The sequence below is a fragment of the Hippopotamus amphibius genome, chromosome 9 (assembly GCF_030028045.1).
Source record: "Hippopotamus amphibius kiboko isolate mHipAmp2 chromosome 9, mHipAmp2.hap2, whole genome shotgun sequence".
Taxonomy (NCBI): Eukaryota; Metazoa; Chordata; class Mammalia; order Artiodactyla; family Hippopotamidae; genus Hippopotamus; species Hippopotamus amphibius.
In genome coordinates, this window is record NC_080194.1 from 90,417,048 (window position 1) to 90,438,243 (window position 21,196).

At 55.6% G+C, this 21,196-nt stretch overlaps 3 protein-coding genes across 4 annotated transcripts; 2 read left to right on the forward strand and 1 right to left on the reverse strand.

Annotated features, from left to right (window-relative positions):
• Positions 1-1,286: 1,286 nt before the first annotated feature.
• On the forward strand, positions 1,287-9,805 carry MFRP (membrane frizzled-related protein). Its single transcript, XM_057695503.1, has 13 exons — positions 1,287-5,085; positions 5,210-5,312; positions 5,427-5,540; positions 5,661-5,813; positions 5,958-6,171; positions 6,589-6,719; positions 6,847-6,972; positions 7,196-7,272; positions 7,643-7,791; positions 8,315-8,445; positions 8,591-8,722; positions 9,334-9,461; positions 9,556-9,805. The coding sequence occupies exons 1-13, from the start codon at positions 5,032-5,034 to the stop codon at positions 9,778-9,780; spliced, it is 1,737 nt and encodes a 578-aa protein (XP_057551486.1). The 5' UTR covers positions 1,287-5,031; the 3' UTR covers positions 9,781-9,805.
• A 580-nt stretch (positions 9,806-10,385) lies between these two features.
• On the forward strand, positions 10,386-12,467 carry C1QTNF5 (C1q and TNF related 5). 2 transcript variants are annotated; one of them, XM_057695502.1, is made up of 3 exons: positions 10,386-10,670; positions 10,973-11,229; positions 11,580-12,467. In XM_057695502.1, the coding sequence occupies exons 2-3, from the start codon at positions 11,016-11,018 to the stop codon at positions 12,095-12,097; spliced, it is 732 nt and encodes a 243-aa protein (XP_057551485.1). In that variant the 5' UTR covers positions 10,386-10,670; positions 10,973-11,015; the 3' UTR covers positions 12,098-12,467. The 2 variants fall into 2 exon arrangements, with proteins under 2 accessions (XP_057551485.1, XP_057551484.1); XM_057695501.1 differs by lacking the exon at positions 10,386-10,670 and having other exon boundaries at positions 10,750-11,229.
• A 1,567-nt stretch (positions 12,468-14,034) lies between these two features.
• On the reverse strand, positions 14,035-16,892 carry RNF26 (ring finger protein 26). Its single transcript, XM_057696010.1, has one exon. The coding sequence runs from the start codon at positions 16,315-16,317 to the stop codon at positions 15,019-15,021; it is 1,299 nt and encodes a 432-aa protein (XP_057551993.1). The 5' UTR covers positions 16,318-16,892; the 3' UTR covers positions 14,035-15,018.
• Positions 16,893-21,196: the final 4,304 nt, after the last annotated feature.

The following is a 21,196-nucleotide window of genomic DNA, read 5'->3' on the forward strand; positions in this document are numbered from 1 at the left end:
GCAACAGGTCCTAGTGCTGCACAGATCCCCAAACACAACCTGTCCCCATGTTTTCTTACCCATCAGCTTTGCTTCCTAGCAACTGGGATTTCTTCCCCCATTCTTTGCTGGCATCCCAGCAGGCCTCTCCCTAGGGGAGAAGCTCTCCCTGCACCAGCTCTTGTGTGACCTCGAACAAGAACCTCCTTCTTTCTGGGCCTTAGTGTCTCATCTGTGAATTAACGAGATTGGAGTAGGGGATCTCGAAGGTCTCAGCTCGAATGTTCTAAGTCACTTTTTTCCTAAATATAAGTCCTATGTTAGAGGACTTGCACACCTCTGGTTCCATGATTCCACTTTATAATTTATATGTTTTAAAGTGATCAGTGCTCAGAAAATTCACACTACTTCCCATATGGGTCACCTTGTCCATGTTCTTATCTTGCCAGTGAGGACACAAGCTCTAAAGAAGCCTCAAGTCCATCAGTTCTTTGGTGGCAGGAGCAGGACGGAACCCAGGAATCTTGACTCCCCACCCAGATCTCTTTCCATCTGAGTGCTTTTCCTTTTGGTCGAATAATTGACAGCATTTTGCAGGACTTTCTGAAGCAAATTTCCCAATCCCGTGTCTATTAGCAACTAAACTGAACAGCAGTGTAACCAGGGAACTGGGGCAAATCCAGCAGGATCTGTTGCATACCTGGGCCCATACACCTCTGAGGGTCCCTTCCTTCACTGCTCTAGGGGCACAAACAAGCACCTGTGCAGGAAGCCGGAGGCAGCAGAGAGAGACTAGCATTCATAGTCCAAGCAAATTACTTAATCTCTCTGAGTCTGTTTCCTCCTCTGTAATCTGAGCATAACAAGAGCTACTCAGAGTTGTGTGTTCGGCACATAGGTACTCAACTAATGTCTATTTCCCCCACCTCACCTCTATTTCCAGGACTGCACCATCAACACCACTAAGCTTCTCTTAGTGGGTGATCCTCGGCCAGTGCTGAGTTCCCCTGGCTTCTCAGGGTGCTTCTGACTTTTCAGGAATGCCTCACAGAGTTAGTGAGGCAGAGCCACTGGTTGGGCATTCCAAAGCCAAGGGCTGAGCTTTTCTGATTTCCTGATACTTGGTGTGACCTGCCTCTTGAAGACACAGTAGGTTGGCTGGGATGAAGCTGTAGTCATCCAAGCTCCTAGAGACTAAAGACCCAGGAACCAGAGGATGAGAGTCAAGGGTAGGGGTGGCAGTGAACAAGGAGAGGAGAGAGTATTTGATGGGATTGGCCCGGGGGGGTGGGGCGGGGGAGGAGGAAGGGAAGTCAAGTTCTAATGCACATCTATAATGCTGGCCCGGCAAGAGAGCAAAAGGAAAGCGCTCAGATCAGAGGCTAAGCCTGGACAAGGACAGGTAGGATGGGTACAGTGTACCAGGGACAAGGAAGAGGCTGGTCTGGCTGGAGCGAAGGATTGGAGCTGGAGGGCCAGCAGAAGGCAGAGCTAGTGAGCCGGAGTCTAGAAGGTGATAGCTAACCTCAAGCTGGCCTTGCCCCTCTAGATTCTAAAGGCGCCACAGAGAGCCAGCCAGGCCAAGTTGCAGGCATCCAAGTTTGCAGGAACAAAAGCAAAAACCCAGTGGAGCTTCCAGGGGTCTAGAAATCACCTGAGCAAGAAAAGAGGTAACTTCCCTTTGCTTGTTAGTTTAATTCATAGTGGTCCACAGGAAAGTCCATGCAAACGCCTCCACAGCAGCAAGAAAAGGGAGGGCTGGAGACACAGGGTCCCTGCAGGCGAGGGGAGGTGGGGAGACCCCAGGAGGAGAAGGAAGAGGCAAGAAGGCCAAGGCCCCGGGGCCTGCAAAGGAAGAAAAGGAAGCCCAAGAGGCAGCCAAGAATGAAGCAAGCAACCTGCAGCTCCATGGCCACAGGCCTGAAACCTCCCCGGGGCTGCCTGGCCCAGGCCTCCTCTGCACATCTAGCCTAGAGGAGTCCGGGCCCACAGGCCCCCTCGCCCCCACTATGCTACACGGCTTATAGCAAGAACATGGAAAATGAAAAATAAAGGAAAGGGGGAAGAAAGGAAAGGAATAAAAAGACCAAAAGCTGAGAATCAGGAATCCAACAGACCCAGCTCTGAAACCCAGCGCTGCTCCTCGCCAGCTGTGCAACTCTGGCGCCTCAGGTTACAGCTGGAAGATGGGAACAAATACACCTCCCTGACTTTGCCTCCTGGGGCTGTTATGAGGGGCAAATGAGCCGATGAGCTGAGGGGTCTATGTTCTCGTTCTCTCGCTGTCCCTTTACCCACATCATTCTCCCTCCCTGACCCGGCCCCTCACCCCGCTTAACCCTTCCTCTAGACACACTTCCATGAAGCAGCCAGTCGCAAAGGTGCCTGTGCCAGCAGAGCCAGGGGAGTCGTGGAGGATGGCAGTGGGCACCGGCAAAGCCAGAGAGCAGCTTCCGGCCCTCCCAGCCTCCCCCTTGCCTCCTTTGCACCACCTTCCCGCAAACAGGACCCGGGTCTGACGGAGCCACTCCCTGCTTAAAACAGGTTACAACCCAGGCTCCTTAGGCCTACAGTGCTAAGTACCTCCCCCCTTTCTGGAAACTCTACCCAACCCCCAAGTTCTACCTATTAAAATCTTTTTCAGCTCTCTAACTTTATTTTTTTGTAGTAGTTTTCTATTTTTTGGCTGTGTTGGGTCTTCGTTGCTGCACGTGGGGCTTTCTCTAGTTGCAGAGAGCGGGGGCTACTCTTCACTGTGGTGCGCAGGCTTCTCTCATTGCGGTGGCTTCTCTTGTTGTGGAACATGGGCTCTAGGCGCATGGGCTTCAGTAGTTGGGCACATGGGCTTCAGTAGTTGTGGCTCGTGGGCTCTAGAACACAGGCTCAGTAATCGTGGTGCGTGGGCTTAGCTGCTCCATGGCATGTGGGATCTTCCCAGACTGGGGCTCGAACCCGTGTCCCCTGCATTGGCAGGCAGATTCTTAACCACTGCGCCACCAGGGAAGTCCCTCAACTCTAACTTTAGACTAAATGCCCACCTCTTCCAAGAAGTCCCCCTGCCTATTATAGCTATTCACATTTACCATGTTAAAATCAGAATGGAAAGGAATTCAAATATTTTCTTATTAATTTTTAAATAAATTTTTAAATAACAGCAAACTTTTTCATTAAAAAAAATTTTTTTGACCCTGCCGCACAGCATGGGGGGTGATTTTAGCTCCCCAACCAGGGATGGAACCCCTGCCCCCTGCAGTGGACGCATAGAGTCATAACCACTGGACCACTAGGGAAGTCCCTTTTTTTAAAAAAACTACATTTTCCAAAACAAAAAGAACAGTAAGAAGGATAACATTGTTTCACATTTTTGCAAATCCCTTTAACACCTGGTTGGATTATCACCTCCTGCACTTCATGCAGCCTCTGGAAACCATGCTGTGCACTCAAGAAGGAAGGCAAGAAAGGGAGAAGGACAAATAACGCCTAAGTATTATTACGGAAATACTTATGACCTCCCAAACCCTCTAAAATCAGTCCACATCTTAGGACCTAGGAAAGGCTTGTCCCCTAGATGAAAGCAGCCCAAGGCCCTCCAGGGGGTGAACGGAGAGGAGCTGGGTGTGGGGGGAATGTCCCAAGTGTGAGGAGAGCTGCCTCAGGTTCGGGTTTGCAGAATCTGTCTCCTTTGTTTCTCCTCTCCCCACTGGGTTCTTCACTTAGTTCCCCTCTGTCACCAGCTTGCCTTAGGCCAGTGTAGAGTGAAAGACGTGTGTCAGAGAAAACACGCGCTTTGGATTTCCCCAGTCCTGGGTTCAGCTCTTGTCTCTGTATCTTACCAGCTGTGTGACCTAGGGGAAGTTACTTAACCTCTCGGAGCCTTAGGCCATCATTTGTAAAATGGTTATGCTACCTCACAGAGTGATTCAAGGAGAGAAACTGCACGTAGGACCGCTGGCCCAGGGCCTAATACAAAACAGACATTCTACAAACAGTAGCCAGAAAGGTTATGTTGCCTCTCCACCTCCTGCCCTGTCCGACTCAGCCTGAGCACGGCTAACACAAACCAGATTAACAGTCCCTTTCCCTTCTCCCTGATGACAGCTGTGCCAGGCTGGGATTTTCCAAGAGAACCTCGCTTGTGGAGAGAGAGGCACGGAGTGATGTAGTTTGCAGTGTGTGTTTTCTATGCTGCAGCAGCAGAAGGCACCACCTGCCGGACTCCGCAGCCCATCTGAAGGGCCAGCGCTGACCAACCCGTCCAAAGCCTCGGGCACCTTCTCCTCCTCCTCTGCCCATTCTCCTGCAGCCTGAGGTGACCCAGGAAGAGGCAGCCAACCCCTCAAGCTCCCTGACTCACATCAACACAGACACAAAGCAGAGCCTACACAACCCTATTCTGTCCATAATGTCTCATCTCCTTGTCCCGGGCACCCAGGTGCTTTAAGGGACTTCCAAAGACCCGGCTTGGCTAATGCCTCAGTCACCCCGATGGGAAGGAGTGGTGGGCTGCTGGTTTTGTCCAGGGCCCTTAGGACTCACAGGATTTGAAGATGCCAAACCCTCATTGCTGGCTTCGAAGGCTCCTTCATGCCTGTAAAACTGCCCCACTGTCCCCTTCCTTCCCTGCACCCCTCAGATGCTCACTCAACACCTCAGTGAGGTTAGGAAAGGGGGTGGCCATCTCCCTGGTCACACCCCCCACAGAGCACCTAGCTTCCTCCGCGGGGTGTTCTCAGCCATGGTCTGTGCCTTTAAGGACTGCTGTTGTGTGCCAGGGGCTCGACCTCAGCATCCTCAGCTGAGTTGGATTAAGGGACCATTTCATGCCATTGCGAATTCCTTCTGGCTGCTCTCCCTTCCCCCACACAGAGACAGACTAGCCAGTAGCCCCAACTAGTCTGCCCAGGGCAGTGGGAGAGCTGGTCTAGCCTGGCAGCCCTGGCTCTCAGGCAGCAGAGGCTGCCCCTTTGAGAGGTGGCTTGGGGGCAGGGAGCGGGCCCTTTGGGGTCCTGGACTGTCACAGGGATTGGAGAAAGCCATGCAGAGCCTAGAGCCATGAAGGACTGCTCCGATATCATCCTCTGTGTGGAGGCAACAGAGCTGAGCAAGGTAAGGGTCACCCAGGACCACTCCCGCAAGACCCAGATGCCCGCCTAGAGCTGGCAGTGCCCAGTGAACACATCTGCCAGGCAGTGCTGCCACTGGCCCTCAGCCCTCAAGTCTCTCCCTTCAGACTGAGTTCTGCAATCCTGCTTTCGAGCCTGAATCAGGGCCACCTTGCCCCCCACCTGCCCTCCGGGAGGACGCCAGCTGCAGCACCCAAGCTCCCTGGCATGGTAACCATCTCAGGGGGGGACCTGGGGGTAGGACGGAAAGGCCCAGCAGCTAAGGGCTGTGTGAGGGATGCCCAAGGGAAAGGGCTCTCAAAATCCCACCCTGCCTGCCCGCAGGCCGGCGTCCCCGAGGGCTGCAGGCTGACTGCCACTTCTCCTGGCTGTGTGTCCTCCTGCTGGCCAGCCTCCTGCTCCTGCTGCTTGGGCTGCTAGCGGCCATCATCCTGGCCCGTAAGTACCCAGGGCCTGCTTGGAAGAAGGGCTTTAGGACGAGTCTCCATGAGCTCCACTACCCGTGCCCTGCCAGGGATCCAGCACCTCTGAATCCCACTCCCCCATCTTCGGCTCCAGAATTGCAGGCTACACCCCCATCCAGGACCACCTACCATCCACTACCTTCCCGAGGCCTCACCACCATTGCCGCCACCCCCACCACCACCTCTCAGGCAACTGGGACCCCTAAAGGGCAACCGGAGGCAGGCATGACCCCCTCACCCCAATCCAGTAAGTATTAAGGGCAGATCTTCCCCTAGAAGGGCCCAAGGGGGCGGGGGACGGGGGTGGGGTGGGGCCAGAAAGAGGCACCTTGGGAAAAAAAAAAGATCCTCTCTCTGTTTGACCTCTGAACACTAACTTCCATCTCTGCAGCCTGTGGGGGCCTCCTTCCCGGCCCAGGGGGCTTCTTCAGCAGCCCCAACTACCCAGATCCTTACCCACCCGACACCCACTGCGTGTGGCATATCCACGTGGCCACAGACCATGCAATACAGCTCAAGATCGAAGCTCTCAGCGTGGAGAGTGTGGCCTCCTGTCTTTTTGATCGCTTGGAAATCTCCCCCGAGCCTGAAGGTCCCCTCCTCAGGTGGGTTCCTCTGCCCCCAGGAGATCCCACCCCCCATCCTGAGCCACTGTCTGGAGGGCAGAACCAGGGAACTGTCGTGGGAAATTCTTGACTGGGAGGAAACAGAGAGACTTGGCCTCTGGGCCCAGCTCTGCCTCCATCTTGCTATATGACCTTGGGAAGGTCACTTCCCCTCTCTGACCTTGGTTTCCAAATTTGGAAATTGGAGCTCCCACATATCTTTCCCATGAATAAATGCTTCAAGGATGGACGTGGAGGAGCCAGGGAGGTCAGAGCTCCGCTGGAAAAGAAAGGACCTTTTGGACACCTCATCCCCAGGACAGGGCTTGAGGAAAGAGGACCGCAGCGCCCAGGCAGGCTCCATTCTGGCCGGCCTCGGGCTCTGCGCCTCCATCACCCCAACCTGGCTTCTTGCAGAGTGTGTGGGAGGGTGCCGCCCCCCACACTCAACACCAACGCCAGCCACCTTCGGGTGGCCTTCGTCTCCGACAGCAGCGTGGAAGGGTCTGGCTTCCGTGCCTGGTACCAGGCCGTGGCCCCTGGGCACGGTGAGCGTTTCCCCCTGGGTCCCCAGCCACCAATCAACTGTACACGTCCCTCCCCTCTAGTCACTCCCAGCCCTGCAAAATGGGTAGAGATTCTAGGGGGTTCTGAAGCCAGATGCCCACCCCCCAGGGAGCTGTGCCCACGATGAGTTCCCCTGCGACCAGCTCGTCTGCCTGCTCCCTGACTCAGTGTGTGACGGTTTTGCCAACTGTGCTGACGGCAGTGACGAGACCAACTGCAGTGCCAAGTTCTCCGGTATGGGGCGCGCCAGCCTCAGGGCGGGAACGGTCCTCGGGCATCTGATCCAGGTTCAGGCTGGCCTCCCCAGGCCTGGCCCAGCTCCAAACCTGCCTGGTCATTCTTCTGGAACTTGTCTCCCCACGGCCATGGCCAAAACTCTTCTCTGCCATCCCTGCCAGCCCTACTGGGCAAAGGCACAGACCCTAGCAAACTCAGGAGCCCCTCCTCCTCTCTACAGGGTGTGGGGGGAACCTGACTGGGCTCCAGGGCACTTTCTCGGCTCCCAGCTACCTGCAGCAGGACCCTCACCCACAGGTAAGCCAGCACTCCATTGGGAGGGTGGTGAGGCTCACGTGGGCACACCTGAGCAACCGGTTAGTGTGACTGGGAACAGCACTGCGGATACTGCCTTGGACCTGCGTAGGTCAGAGACCGAGCAGGCAGGAAGGGAACATTATCATGTGCTTACTAGGTACCCAGATATTCCCGTGCTGGGTAAGCTTATGTCTGAGACCAGATAAGTTGAAAGGCCCTTCTGCCATCAATGATGAGAGCAGTGTGGGCAGGGCCCACCCACTCCCTACCCGGCCTGCAGCAGGGGGAAGCCCATCTGGAGTCAGCCTGGGGGCCCCGACTGGGACAGAAGAAGGAACCCATAAATTACTCCACCTATGCCCTCCCCCAGCTTTGCACCTGGCATATCTCAGTGCCCTCTGGACATGGCATTGAACTGCTGTTCCACAACTTCAGCCTGGAAGTGCAAGACGAGTGCAAGTTTGACTACGTGGAGGTGTACGAGACCCACAACTCAGGGGCCCTCAGCCTCCTGGGCAGGTATCAGGAGAGCCAGTAGGAGGAGCTGAGGATAGGCCCCAGCCTCCGTAGTACCAGGTCAAGGCTTCCAGCAAATGAGCCCACTCGGTCGCTTTGTCGTCTTCCCCTGCGCCAAGCTGGAGGTCTCCCCACTGTCACCCTAAGAAAGGCTCGTCCTTCCTCACCTTCGTACCTGTCCCTCTCGCCTCTGCTGCTTACATCACCTCCTCCAGGAGGCCCTCCCCAGGCCTCTCGCCGTCCCAGTTCTCCTAGCTGTTCGGCCTACTTCCAATTTCCCCCACAACCCCCGCTGATTTTCCCCAGGTCGCAGTGGCTCAAGTTCAAGCAGTTTGTTTAGTTTGTTTAGTACTTTGTCTACTGAATATGTATGTCTTCCTCACCAGCCCCATGAGTCAGTGACTAGCCTCCCATCCCCTCTGGCATCGCCCAGAGCACCCAGCTCCACGCCACGCCTGCGGGAGGCCTGGTGCGCACTCGCTCAGCCGAGGGGCCCCGCGCCAGGACTGCTGTCTGCTTTGGGCAGGTTCTGTGGAGCAGAGCCACCCCCGCGCCTCATCTCCGCACACCACCGGCTGGCTGTGCTCTTTAGGACAGACCATGGCAGCAGCATCGGGGGCTTCTCAGCCACCTACCGGGCCCTCCATGCCACAGAGAGTAGGTGGCCCTGGGCGAGTGGGTGTGGGCAGTAGAGGCGCCTCCAGGAGAACAGGGAAGGGCTCTGGACCCTGGTCAGGGCACCATGAAGGCAGTGGGGATACAGGCATGTCCCAGGGCACTGCCATGCCTCCTGTGCCTGCAGAACCCTGTGGGCCCGGTCAGTTCCCCTGCCGGGATGGAGGGTGTAAGAGTCTGCAGTGGATGTGCGGCACGTGGAGAGACTGCACAGAAAGCAGCAATGACAACTGCAGCATCCCCTTGTTCCCACCCCCAGGTGAGGAGCCTGCCCCCAGGCCCTGCAGGGGCAGGGGGGCCTTGGCAGGCCTGAGCAGGCTGAGTGCCCATCCACAGAAACCCACTGGCACATGTCATAACAGCCATCCCTATCCTCCCTGATGGGGGTGGGGCCCACCATCCTGACTCTGGACCACTTCACCAAATACTGGAGGGCTTCTCCCCCGGCGGTGGCAACGGTACTTAGTGTCATCCCCAAGGGAAATGGGAATCTGGGAGTCGATGGTAGGGGCTTCAAGAAGCAGTCCGGCCTTGTCACACAGAGAGGCCCTCTCCAGGGCCCATCTCAAAGATGTGGGTGAGAGCAAGGGAGTTCCTTCCAGATGTCCAGTGGTCCTGCCAAGGCTGGTGCCCCTTGCTCCCTGAGATCATAGAGGTGCCTGCATGATGCCTAGGGCTGGCGAATGATGCTTGGAGCAGGCTCTCAGGAGAATAGGAATCCTCGACATGTATAAAGCATCTCTTTGTGTTACCTCCTTTGATTCTCACAACAACCCCCGTCTGACCCATAGAGAGGGATGAAGTGACTCGTCCCAGGTCACACAGCCAGTGAGTGTTCCCCAGAGTGACCCTCCCCTCCCACCCCTGCAGAGGTGGCCTGTGAGCCTGTCCAGGTGGAGATGTGCATCGGTCTGAGCTACAACACCACGGCCTTCCCTAACATCTGGGTGGGCATGGCCACCCAGGAGGAGGTGGTGGAGGTCCTCAGAGGTTACAAGGTGCTCGGGGCAGAGATAAGGAGGAACTCCCAGGAAGGGGAGGGAGGAAACCTGGGAAGCAGGGTGCCTGAGGTCTGGTCTCCTCCTTCCACAGAGCCTGACAAGCCTGCCCTGCTACCAGAATTTCCGGAGGCTCCTTTGCGGGCTGCTTGTGCCCCACTGCACCCCGCTAGGCAGTGTCCTTCCCCCTTGCCGCTCTGTCTGCCAGGAGGCAGAGCGCCAGTGCCAGTCTGGCCTGGCACTGCTGGGCACCCCCTGGCCCTTTAACTGCAACAGGCTGCCCGAGGCAGCTGGCCTGGAAGCTTGTGCCCAGCCCTGACCCTGAGGTGGCCCCTGCCCACTGCTGCCCATCCTCCTTTGCCTGTCAGGGCGGGCAGGCAGGGGAGCAAAGGAAGGGGGGCAGCACTGGACTCTGCCCCTCCCCGCTGGGTCCTCCCAGGGAGGGGAAGAGAAGTCCTCAATGGGGCTAATGGGACCCTCCCATCCTCCTAGATCCCTCCCTATCCTTTTACTTGCCCCAGCTGCTGCAAACAGCTGGCCTGACTCCACGCTGTACCACTGACAATCTGGATCGCTTCCCACCTCCGCCTCTGACCCCGATTTCCTACCTTCTACCTTCCCCACCTCCATCTGCTTTTTCAGGTTCTCTACCACCCACCTTCTGACGTTTTCATTTATTCAAAAAATATGTATGGAGTGCCTAGTCATGTGGCAGGCCCTGTTCTGAGCCCTGAGGATCCAGTTTTCTAATGCTTCTAGAACCCTCCACCCTCAGTTCTCAGCTTATATTTCTCCTGGACTAGAGCGTTGTCCTCAATCACAGCACCATCTCTCCTTCCAGCTCCTTGGAGCAGTAGATGCCCTGAGCGTCTGCCTCTCATGGTTCTGCCTCTCTGAGCCCGCCTCAAATCTCTCCCTCCTTTCTCCCCCAAACTTTGGCCGGCCGCCGGGCGACACCACGAGTTATTTCCCTGCTATTTCCCGGCCGGGACTCTTGGCCCCCGAGCAACTGGTTTCCTCTTGGAGTCTGGGAGGAGCAGAGAGGAGCCGGCAAGGAGCGAACCAGCACCAAGGGGACGCCGAGAGCAGGGGGCGCCTGGCTGGAGAAAGCGCAGGGAAGGCAGCAGGAGTCAACTGGAGGGTCCGGAGTAGCGAGAGCCCCGAAGGAGGCCACAGAGAGAGCGAGCAGCCCTGGGAGCTGGGAGGGGGGTGAGTCTGGCGGGGGGGGGGGCGGGGGGGGATGGGGTGGGGGAGGGGACTGTGGGAAAGACTGGGCGCCGGCCCGGGGGGGTGGGGGAGGGAGGGCCGGCCTCTCCTTCCCTCTGCGCGGTGCTCTCGGGGTTCTCGGGTCTCGGGACGCCCCCTTCTGGGTCCCCTCGCGGCCACTCAGCCTCACTCAGGGACATGGCAGTGGGGTGGAGACCGAGCCGACCGAGCCGGCCGCGCCGGGGCGGGGACCGAGGCAGGTCCCAGGATTCTGGGTCCCGACGCCTGTCCTGCCCGGCCCACAGACGACCAGAGGCCCGCGGCGTCCGGGCTCCGCGTGCCAGCGCCATGAGGCCCCTCCTCGCCCTGCTGCTCCTGGGCCTGGCGGCCGGCTCGCCCCCGCTGGACGACAACAAGATCCCCAGCCTGTGCCGGGGGCACCCCGGCCTTCCCGGCACGCCGGGCCACCACGGCAGCCAGGGCCTGCCCGGCCGCGACGGCCGCGACGGCCGCGATGGCGCGCCCGGGGCTCTGGGAGAGAAAGGCGAGGGCGGGAGGCCGGGTAAGAGGCGCCTCCGCTGCGATCCGTGGGGACGTCCCAGCGAGCGCGGCCCCGCTCCTGCTCCCGAGGCCCTGGGGTTCGGGGTTCCCGGCAGGGCGCGCCGCTCCAGTCCCAGTCCCCGTCCGACCCCGTCGGAGCCGGGAGAGGAGAGAGTGACTCAGCGGCGGGAGCCAGAACCCCCGGGCCCCTCAGATCTGCTCCTAGCCCTGCAGGAAGCCGGGAGGGGGCCCTGGGGCGCAGGGCGGCCCCGGCCTGGAAGGGGCGCCTGGGAGGCTGAGGGAGGATGCGGGAGGACCGCCGCGGGCGCGCCCTAACTGCTTCGCTTCCCTCCCTGCCCCACCCTCCCGCAGGCCTCCCGGGGCCGCGTGGGGAGCCCGGGTCGCGAGGAGAGGCAGGCCCCACGGGGGCGATCGGGCCGCCGGGCGAGTGCGCGGTGCCTCCGCGCTCCGCCTTCAGCGCCAAGCGCTCCGAGAGCCGGGTGCCCCCGCCGTCGGACGTGCCCCTACCCTTCGACCTCGTGCTGGTGAATGAGCAGGGACATTACGACGCCGTCACCGGCAAGTTCACCTGCCAGGTGCCCGGAATCTACTACTTCGCCGTCCACGCCACCGTCTACCGGGCTAGCCTGCAGTTCGATCTGGTCAAGAATGGCGAGACCGTCGCCTCTTTCTTCCAGTTCTTCGGGGGCTGGCCCAAGCCAGCCTCGCTCTCCGGGGGCGCCATGGTGAGGCTGGAGCCCAAAGACCAGGTGTGGGTACAGGTGGGCGTGGGTGATTATATTGGCATCTATGCCAGCATCAAGACAGACAGTACCTTCTCTGGATTTCTAGTGTATTCTGACTGGCACAACTCCCCTGTCTTCGCTTGATGCCCACTGGAAAGTGAGCGCATGCTCTCTCATTCCTAGGGGTGGAGGGCGTGATACTGAGGGCCACATCATCGGGGAGGGCTGGCCCCCCCCCCCCGAATGTTGTGAATGACTGTGGAAGTGGGGTGGGGGCCTCTCAGTTCTGCTGCTGGCAGGGAATGGGGAGAGGCTGAGATCAGGGCTGGCAGCACAGGGCAGTGGCTGGATTTCTGCCCTAGACCAAAGGAGTGCAGTGTGCTGGCAGCTGTGAGTGCCCCCAGTTGCTCTGGCCCAGGACCTCAAGGTGGTCTCCCTGCTTCTCTGGGTCCTCCCTCATCCCTCCTGCTCCTGGGCCCCTTTCTCAGAGATCATTCAATAAATCTAAGAAAACAAACAAACCCTCTTACTATCTTCAGCCTTTATTCTTTTCTGGTGGGGATGTCCTGATTCTGAGACTGGGGAGAAGAGGGGGGAGGGTGGGGGGAGACAGCGCTCAGGCAGAAGGGAGGGCTCTTAGGCTGGATGGTGCTATGGGCCAGGAGATACAGGAAGCAGGCCCACGTGAAGAAGCAGCTGCTCCACAGAGCTGTTGCGTAAGTGGTGTAGGTGGTGAACAGGGGCGCCCTGCTGAGGGGCGGTGTCCTGGTGTGGAACTCTGGCCACCCAGAAGGAGCACCTTTTTCTAATTCCAAGATGTCATATGAACTGGGTGGAACTTCACCACACACATCCCTGCCCTGACCAACAAAAAGGAACCTGGGATTTTCATTCATAGTTGCTCTGGCTACTTGCCTAGTCCCTAGATGACTGGAAAGCTATTTCTCTGTCCCCGATACCAGGGGAGTGGAGTGTTCCTGGGTGTCTAAAGATGTCATTTTGGAGATGGCCACAAGGGGGCACCCCAGTTCCAGAATGCAGCAATGACCGCGGGTAGCCTGAGCTCCTACTAAGGTGGTTCAGGGGAGCTCTGCCAGCGGGATTCCAGATGGGGGTGGAGGAAAAAGCGGTCACTTGCTCCCAGCTCAGGAAGTTTATCTTCTCTCATAAAATGTTTATCCTCATATTAAACAGAGACTGGAAGGAACCAAGCCTCCCCTTGCTCAGCTCCCTCTCCAGGGTTGGAGGAAGGGAGAAAAAAAAGCCTTTCCTCAGGCCTCCCAGCTCCAAGGTGGATGTGGGGAACTCTCCCTCACCGAGCTGGGCCACGCCACTAAGTCTGAGGCTAGCCGCAAAGCCCCTTCAAGGCTCCCCTCCATGCCCCAACCCCAACCCAATGACTAACAAACCCACATCAGCTGAGGCTCTCAACAGAGTAAGTGCAGGGGCCTCTCTTCAGAGTTTCTTCCTGATCTACCCTTTTCCCCCTCCTCCCCCTTCCAGGAGGCTGTCCCTGGCATTATACTCCTAGATTTAACATATAATTATGGGGTAGTGTCCCCCCACCCTTGCAGGTCATATGAGGATGGATGTGGCCAATGGAGACTGGGCCCAGTAAGCGAGCTAGAGACAGTCCTCCCAGCTCTCCAACAGGAGGCCCCGCAGCCATACTCCAGCCCATCACAGCGCCACTCTGTGCCAAGAGACACAAAGACAAGCACCAACTCCTCCAGGGACCTGAGGGTAGACTGGATGCCAGGCAGCAGGAACCCCAAGTTCCCTCCTGGGAAGAGTGGCACCAGAGGAAAAGCTGGGAGGGCTGACTCAAAGGGTGAGCAAGTTCACACCCCTCTTTCCTAGGGCTCAATTCTGGCAAAATAGAAAAGATACAAAGAGCTTTCCAAAAGCCACACATGTGAGAGGGCACAAATCAGAGAGGATGAAAGCAAAGCCAGCCACACCCGGCATGGGCTATCCCCAAGGCACCCTATCTTCTCTCTTCCCCTGCCAGGAGCCCCACCTACCATACTTGTGATTCCAGCAGGACTGAAGGACCCTGCTGCAGCATCTGTTACCCTAACCAACTGTTCACATTTGCAAGGATGCACACAGAGGCTGTCAGAGCTGTAACAGAACTTTATTCACTGGATCCTGGGCCAGACAGACCCCCTCAGGGAGCTGCATGCCCCTCGGCCCTAGCCCCTTCTATATTTGGACCCTAGTGAAATGTACAGTCTGCCCATCCCAATGCCAGGGAGAGACAAACAGAAGGGGCATGCCATTTTCCTCTGTGATGTGGGGAGTGAAAGGGACAGGAGTAGAAATCTGGCTGTCCCTCCCGAGGTTCCCAGTGGTGCTGGGGTATCAGGGGGTACATGGTCCCAAAGTCAGATGCAAACACACACACACACACACACACACACACACACACACACATCCCTGGAGGTTAATTCTTGATCCCAGCTGTTGGGTCAGCTTAGGAGGGAGCCTCATAAGATCACGACTGGTAGAACTAGCTCTAAGGGCACCTGAGAGATACTACCCCCAAAGCCTGCCAGAGCACAGGGGCTCCAGCTGAAAGCAAATGCTCAAGATCATCCCAAGACCCTCTGAGTTACCAAAACAACCAAATGACACTGATGTGTGTGGCTGCAGAAGCTGGGGAGGAAGTAGAGAGGCAGCAGGGAGAGAACCTACAAATCCCCAACAGAAAAACCAGAAGCGGAGAGGGGGAGCCCCAGATGCTGACATCTGGGTGGGCCCTGGCACGCTGGGGGGGAGTCCACAGTGAACAGTCTCAGGGCCTTGCAGAGTGACACAATCACCACCCTCGGCATCACAGGGACCCCCTGGGTAAGGAAAAGCTGTTACCCTGCCCCCACCCAAGTCAAAGTCTTTCAGAGTTTCCCATCTCGATGTTCTGGACGTATGGCTTAGAAGCTCAGCAGGATGGCCTTGGGGGCAGGAGGGGCTTCAGGCCAGGACCCAGAGATCAGGTGTGAATGCTGTCCTAGCGCAGGTGGCTGCGTGGAGCATGGAGGGGCAGGCAGGCAGGGAGGGAGTCTTCAGAGGTAGACGTTGAGGGTCTGCAGGATGCCCCGGCGGCACAGTGGGCAGTTGCGGTGGTAGACGGGATGGCGCATCAGGATCTCAGTGCAGGCCTGGCACAGGCACAGGTGCCGACAAGGCAGAAGCAGCACCGTCTTGCTCTGGTCCTGGCAGATGACGCATTTCTTCCGCTCCTCTTGCTCTTTCAGCAATTTCCACGGGTCTTGCCCAGCTATAGGCTCCTCCACATTGAGCCTCTCCCGGCCCCGGGCAGCTGTCACTCTGGCCATCCTGACCTCCTCTTCTGCCTCTGATCTGGGCCCAGCTTCAGGAAGAGTGTCCTGTCGCCAGGTCCTGGCTGAGGGCACCCTCCTAGGGCCACCCTGAGGGGCCCCAGGTGCCCCTCCCCGGTTTGGCCAGCTCGCCAGCTGCAGGCTACGGCTCCAGACTCGGCGCCAGGCCTCCAAGCCCAGTGCTAGGCGAGAGAGCCGCACAACATCCTCTCTGAGCCGGTGGTAGGATGGCCGGGCATGGAGCTGACTGAGCACCCCTGTGGCCAGCCTCAGGATGATGTCCGGGTGCAACAGAGTCACCGTCACTGCCAGAACGCAAGCCAGCAGCATCAGGCCGGTGAGATTGACAAGCACAAAGCTGGCCAGGAGGCCGGCAGCGGAGGCCAAGAGCTCCAGTACTAGTTGGCAGGGGGTCCAGAGGAGGATGGACATGGCCACAGCACTGCTGGAAATGTGGGCTAGGAAAGCAGCCACTACATCCGTCATCCTCCACAGCGGTCCCATCACTGCATCCCACAGGGCCAGCACCAGGGAGAAGAGGTTCTGAGTACCAATGAGGCAGATGTTGACCAAGCTATTGATCACGTAGGCCACCAGGCTCATGGTGATGGCACAGATGTCACAGACCTGGCGCAGCAAAGCATGGCCATTGGAGACCATATTGAGGACACCCCGGTGCAGGAACTCCCGGCTCCTAAGCGCCCCGTGGGAGGCTAGATGCCCCAGGAGCTTTAAACTCTCCAGGCCAGAACAGCAGCTGTATAGTACGGTACACAAGGCCTGAAAGCCCCCAAAGGTGAAACGGACCACGGCTTCGAACAAGGCCAGCAGTGAAAGCAAGACTCCGCGGCCCAAGTGCAGAAGACTAGTCAGTACCGTGTGTGGCAGGTTGTAGATGAAGGCCAGGATCCAGGCCAAGGAAGCCAGGAGGGAGGATACCAGCAGGAAATTGAGGTCCAACACCAAGGTCAGCACATCCAGCAACAGGCCCACCCCATTCACTACCAGGTACACAGCCTCCATGGTAGGGCTATGGGGGTTGGTCCAAAAGGAAGTCTGGCTCCCGGTTGAGGGAGGTGCCGGGGTTGTCAATATTCTGGGGGAGAAGGGGGGTCAGGGGTTAATTTGGAAGTGAGCAGTCTCCAATACAGGGAGCATGTGAGGAAGAACTGGGTTAGAAAAAACTGGAGTCTGAGGGGAGGGAAAGGGGGCCAGGTGCGGGTCCAGGAGTCCCGGTTTTAAGGCGGGTTATTTCGGAGGAAAGACCTCTAAAGTGGAGGTGAAACGTCCACTTTGAGAAGGGTGGAGGAGAAACCTCAGCTTTGGAGGCCTGGTGGCGGCGTACCACGGCCGGGCAATGGGTCAGACCGATAGGAGACCCGGAATGCAAGGGATCGGGCCAGGCCGGGGCCGGGTGGGGGCGGCGCAGGCTGGGCGCGGGCTCGCGGTCCAGCTACGCAGGTGCCCCTGTCCCCGCCCGGCCCCCGTCCTCTGGGCTCGCGGTGCTCTGCGCCCAAAGGAGCAGCGGGGAAGGGAGCGAGCCTCAGCAAACCCCTGGCGCGGCCTCCACTCCGCTGGGCGCCGCCATCTTGCGTGCGAAAGGGTGGGGCAAGAAGCATGACAAGGAGGGAGGGACGACGAACTCTGGCCAATCGGTGAGGCCCAACCGCAGGAAACATCGAGCACTCATTGGTCCGTTTGAACGGCGTCCAAACATATTCAGAGCGTTACAGAGGAGGGGTGGAAACAGATTGAAATCCCGCCCCCTTGAGGCGGGGATTGGTCAATTGAAGGGCAGAGGCGAAATTGATCCCAGCCCCGCCCCCTAAAGGAGCAGGACTTTGGACTGGGCTAACGCGGGAGCTGTCCTTTCCCTTGGCCTCCAGCCTTGACTTTTTTAGGTGCGGGTTGGCGATCCCTGCTTCTGAGCTGGGCTCTAAGATTGCACCGCCTCCGCAGCCTCAGACTTGGTCTCTCGTCCTCCTCCATTCATCCATTTATTCTATCGTTTACTGAGCTGCGACAAATGCATTGAGGATACAAAAAATGTTTCAGACGTGCCTGCTCACACGTAGTTCAAGGGGAAACAGATTGCGGCAGGGGATTCCCAAGCCGCTATTTCCAAGCTGTTTCCTCAAGCTCTATCAATCACGTTTTCTCGACATCCTCAAGAGATTACCTCATTGTCAATGAGAAAAGGAGGTCACATGCCGGAAATAGCTCACCCTCCTAGCCCAGGCCCTATTCGTTTGTTTACTTGAACACTCTAGATATGTGCCTGGGCAGCCTTAGTAAGGCTCCTCAAAATTTATCCTTTTCTTTAATATTCAAATCATTTTCAAAATATCTAAGATCCTATCCCAAATGTATTCAGAAGCCTGGTGTTCTCTACGAAGGCCAAGGATACGTGGGGGTCTTATCCTTCCCCTGGCCTCCATTGCTTTAATTTCCTGCCTGCACTTGTCTGTCGACTGAAAAAAAATTGCAAAGCATGAGAGTGGTGAGTTAAGTTTTATTTGGGGTAAAGTGTGGACTATAGCTCAGGAGACGGCCTCTCGGGTAGTTCTGAGGAACTGCTCTGAAGAGGTGAGGCGGGAGGTGAATATAGATGTGATTTTGGAAAGGGGGGCATACGTGCAGTCCAGCACACACGGTTTGGCAGAAGGTTCTGCTGGTCACAAGGAGCACATGTCTCCACTGATGATTTAAGTACTTTTCTAGGTATAAGATGCAGGAATTTGGGCTGATAAAATCTCCTCCCGAAAATAACTATCTGAAGGCCTGTTCTCCCAGTTTTTCCCAGAGCACAGAGTGACTCATTCCTGATCTCTGCCCTGAACTCCTTTCAGGGGGCGTTGAAGGTCAGTGACTGTGGTGGCTAGTGACAGTTTTTAGTTGGCACATTCAACTCATCTCCACTCTGGCCTGGACTCCTGAAAGTGTCTGTCTCCATCACCCAACCCTGAACACTGCCTGAATCCTTCCTTCCCGAAAGCACCACTGATACAGAAGTGTGGCATGCAGCACACCTTTACTGAGGCAGGGGCCTCCCAGTAGGGGTTACACCGTAGTGCAGGGCAAGTTCTGCAATTTCTAAAACTCCACTGGTTTTTCCCCAGCCTCTCTCTCACATCTGTCAGGCCCCAACTTAATGTTTTCTCTGAGATATGTTTTCCCTTTGTCTTCCTCTTCCTTTTCAGAGTTCCCCTCCCTTTCTCTGGCCATCAGACTCCAGCTTCCCATTGTTATTTGAGTTTACAGAGCAGTCTGTTTCTACTCCAACAGTCTATTTCTGTGGCTAAGCTTTAGCCACAAAATGCTAATTTTCTAAACAAAGGAGAATAATATAAAGATTTGTTTAACCTCCTGCCCAGATCACAGTCTGTTGTGGTTATTGTTGCTGGTGTTTTTATTTTGCATTTTTCCCCTGATTTCAAATCTTGGAGAAAATGCCCAGTTCCTCTTCAAGATACTTGATCCCACCACCTGTAACCTGTCCTCTTCAGAAATCTTACTTGTCCTGTCAACCACTATTATGTTCTTAATCTATCTTCTGCAGCACCTGACACCAGTGACCTCCTTCTCCACCCATGGCCCTGGAGATTACCATCTCCTGTATTCTTTCTGTCTCCTCTCCTCTCTACACGATGATCTCCAAATCTGTATCCTCAGCCTGAATCTCTCTTGCAAAGTTCAGGTTCCAATTGCTTCCTGGACAGCTGCTGTATATCCCACTGGTGCTTCAAACTCAATGTGTCCAAAATCAAACTCAACAAATTTGCTGTCCTGCACTGTGTGTAATTAACCACCCAGCTTTCCACACCAAGAAAGACCTTGAAGTTGGCAGGATCCCCTAAGACAGTATTTCCATTAGTCTGGGACCAAGGCCTCCCCTTTGAGTCATCTGAGACATGCTTAGCCAAAACCAGCTTAGCTTGGCTTAAACAAGCCACAACCTTTGACTTCACTGGCATTCAGCTGTGGGCAGGCTGAGGTTACCTGTGGCCAAAATTCTTGTGACAAATGAATTACTACAAGATGTTCTCCACTCTTAAGCTAGAAAGAGAAGAAAGTACCATGTGACCACAATGCAAAAGAAGTGCTGGGATGACTCCCCCCTTGGAGCAGCCAAGGGACTTCCCAGCGCTGAGAGGTTGTAAACACTCCCCTTGAGGTGATCACTGTGGTTTGGTTTGGTTTGGTTTGGTTTGGACTCAAGCAGTATATCTACTGACTCGTTTCTTTTTCCTATAGGACTGTGTCTCAGATAACAGCTGGTTCAAATCCACTGTTGCCAAAGCAGGAGTCATCCTCTGTTTGGAGGTTGGAAGACTGGAGAGTATTGGTCAGAAAAACCAACACCAACTGACTCTAGGGAGAAAGTTCAAATTGCTTACTAGTGTGAGTTGCAGTGGTTGAGAAGAAAATAAGCCAGATCTGGAGAAAACTTAATGCCTGGAGCCACTATTCTTGCAGAATTTTGTCATGGAAGATATAGTGGTATGATCTAAAACTCTCAGGCATCTGCCCCAGGGGCCTGCTGGAACAACAGCTGGTTTCTGCTGTTGTGCTGAGTGAAGGGCTTTTGTGTTGCTAGGTGAGAGATGCTAGCTGGGACAACAGAGGGGGGGTTTATAGGTTGTTCAGGCTTGAGGATTAAGAGATGGGGTAAAACCAGAAAGAATGTCTAATTCAGGAGCTCTGTTTTGTGGTATTGTGTGTACTGTAATCCTCACCTTCATCTCCCCATCAAGCATTTGGTAAAATCCATATGACTGCCATGGTCTTAGAGTTGGATTTTTTTTCCTTTTTGATTTAATTTGGCTTTTTAATTATGCAAATCATTTACAGTGTCCCAAAGTCAAAACTATATAAAAAGGTACATTCCTAGAAGGTTTACTTTCATCTTGCCCTCTCCACCCTCTTCCCTCCCAGTACCACCCTAGGCCCCCACAAATCACAAACATAACGAAAAATGTTTTCCTTTCTCAATCGGAATCCGGGGCTTGGCATGAGTACAGGAGAACCCATAACCCTAAACATCAGCTCTGTTCAGGCCCGGAGAAGCACTTCACATCTCCTAATCTGTGTCCTGGAAACATGAGGTGACTGTGTCCAAATGCCACAAAGATCTGTGGTTTGTACTGGGGAGGATGTGAGCCATTGAAGCACTTAGGGAAGAAAAGAGATACATTAATTAACTAGTTGAATCTTCTTGCTCTTTTTCCTGTTCCAATTTGTGGTTCCAGAAGTACTCAGAAATTAATGCAGTATTTGCAGTAGTGGCTGAGGAACATTTGTAATATTAATTCATATTTTTAAAAATTTGTCTATATATGAGTCTAGATGAAACATGTGTGCATATTTAGTTGGTTTTAGCCCTGTTTTGACTTAAGGGAAGGACTGAAAGAAGCAGCTTACAATTGATTTAAAAGGATGTTGAAGGCAAGTTCATGATAATGGGATTGACATGGTTAGTAAAAATAAAGGTGAACAAGATCATTTTTTTAACCAAAAATTCAGAAGCATTTTTTTGTGTCATATGCCCTGTTTGGCACATACTTGAACTTGTTACTAGACCTGACCTCAACTGTGATCATGATGGCTTTCTCTGGAGCATTAATAAGATTGTATACAGGGGCACAGTGGTTAAGAATCCGCCTGCCAATGTAGGGGACACGGGTTTAATACCTGGCTCAGGAAGATCCCACATGCCCTGGAGCAACTAAGCCCGAGAGCCACAGCTACTGAGCCTGTGTGCCACAACTACTGAAGCCCGTGTGCCTAGAGCCTGTGCTCCACAACAAGAGAAGCCACCGCAATGAGAAGCCTGTGCACCGCAACGAATAGCTCCCACTCACCACAATTACAGAAAGCCCGAGTGCAGCAATGAAGACCCAAT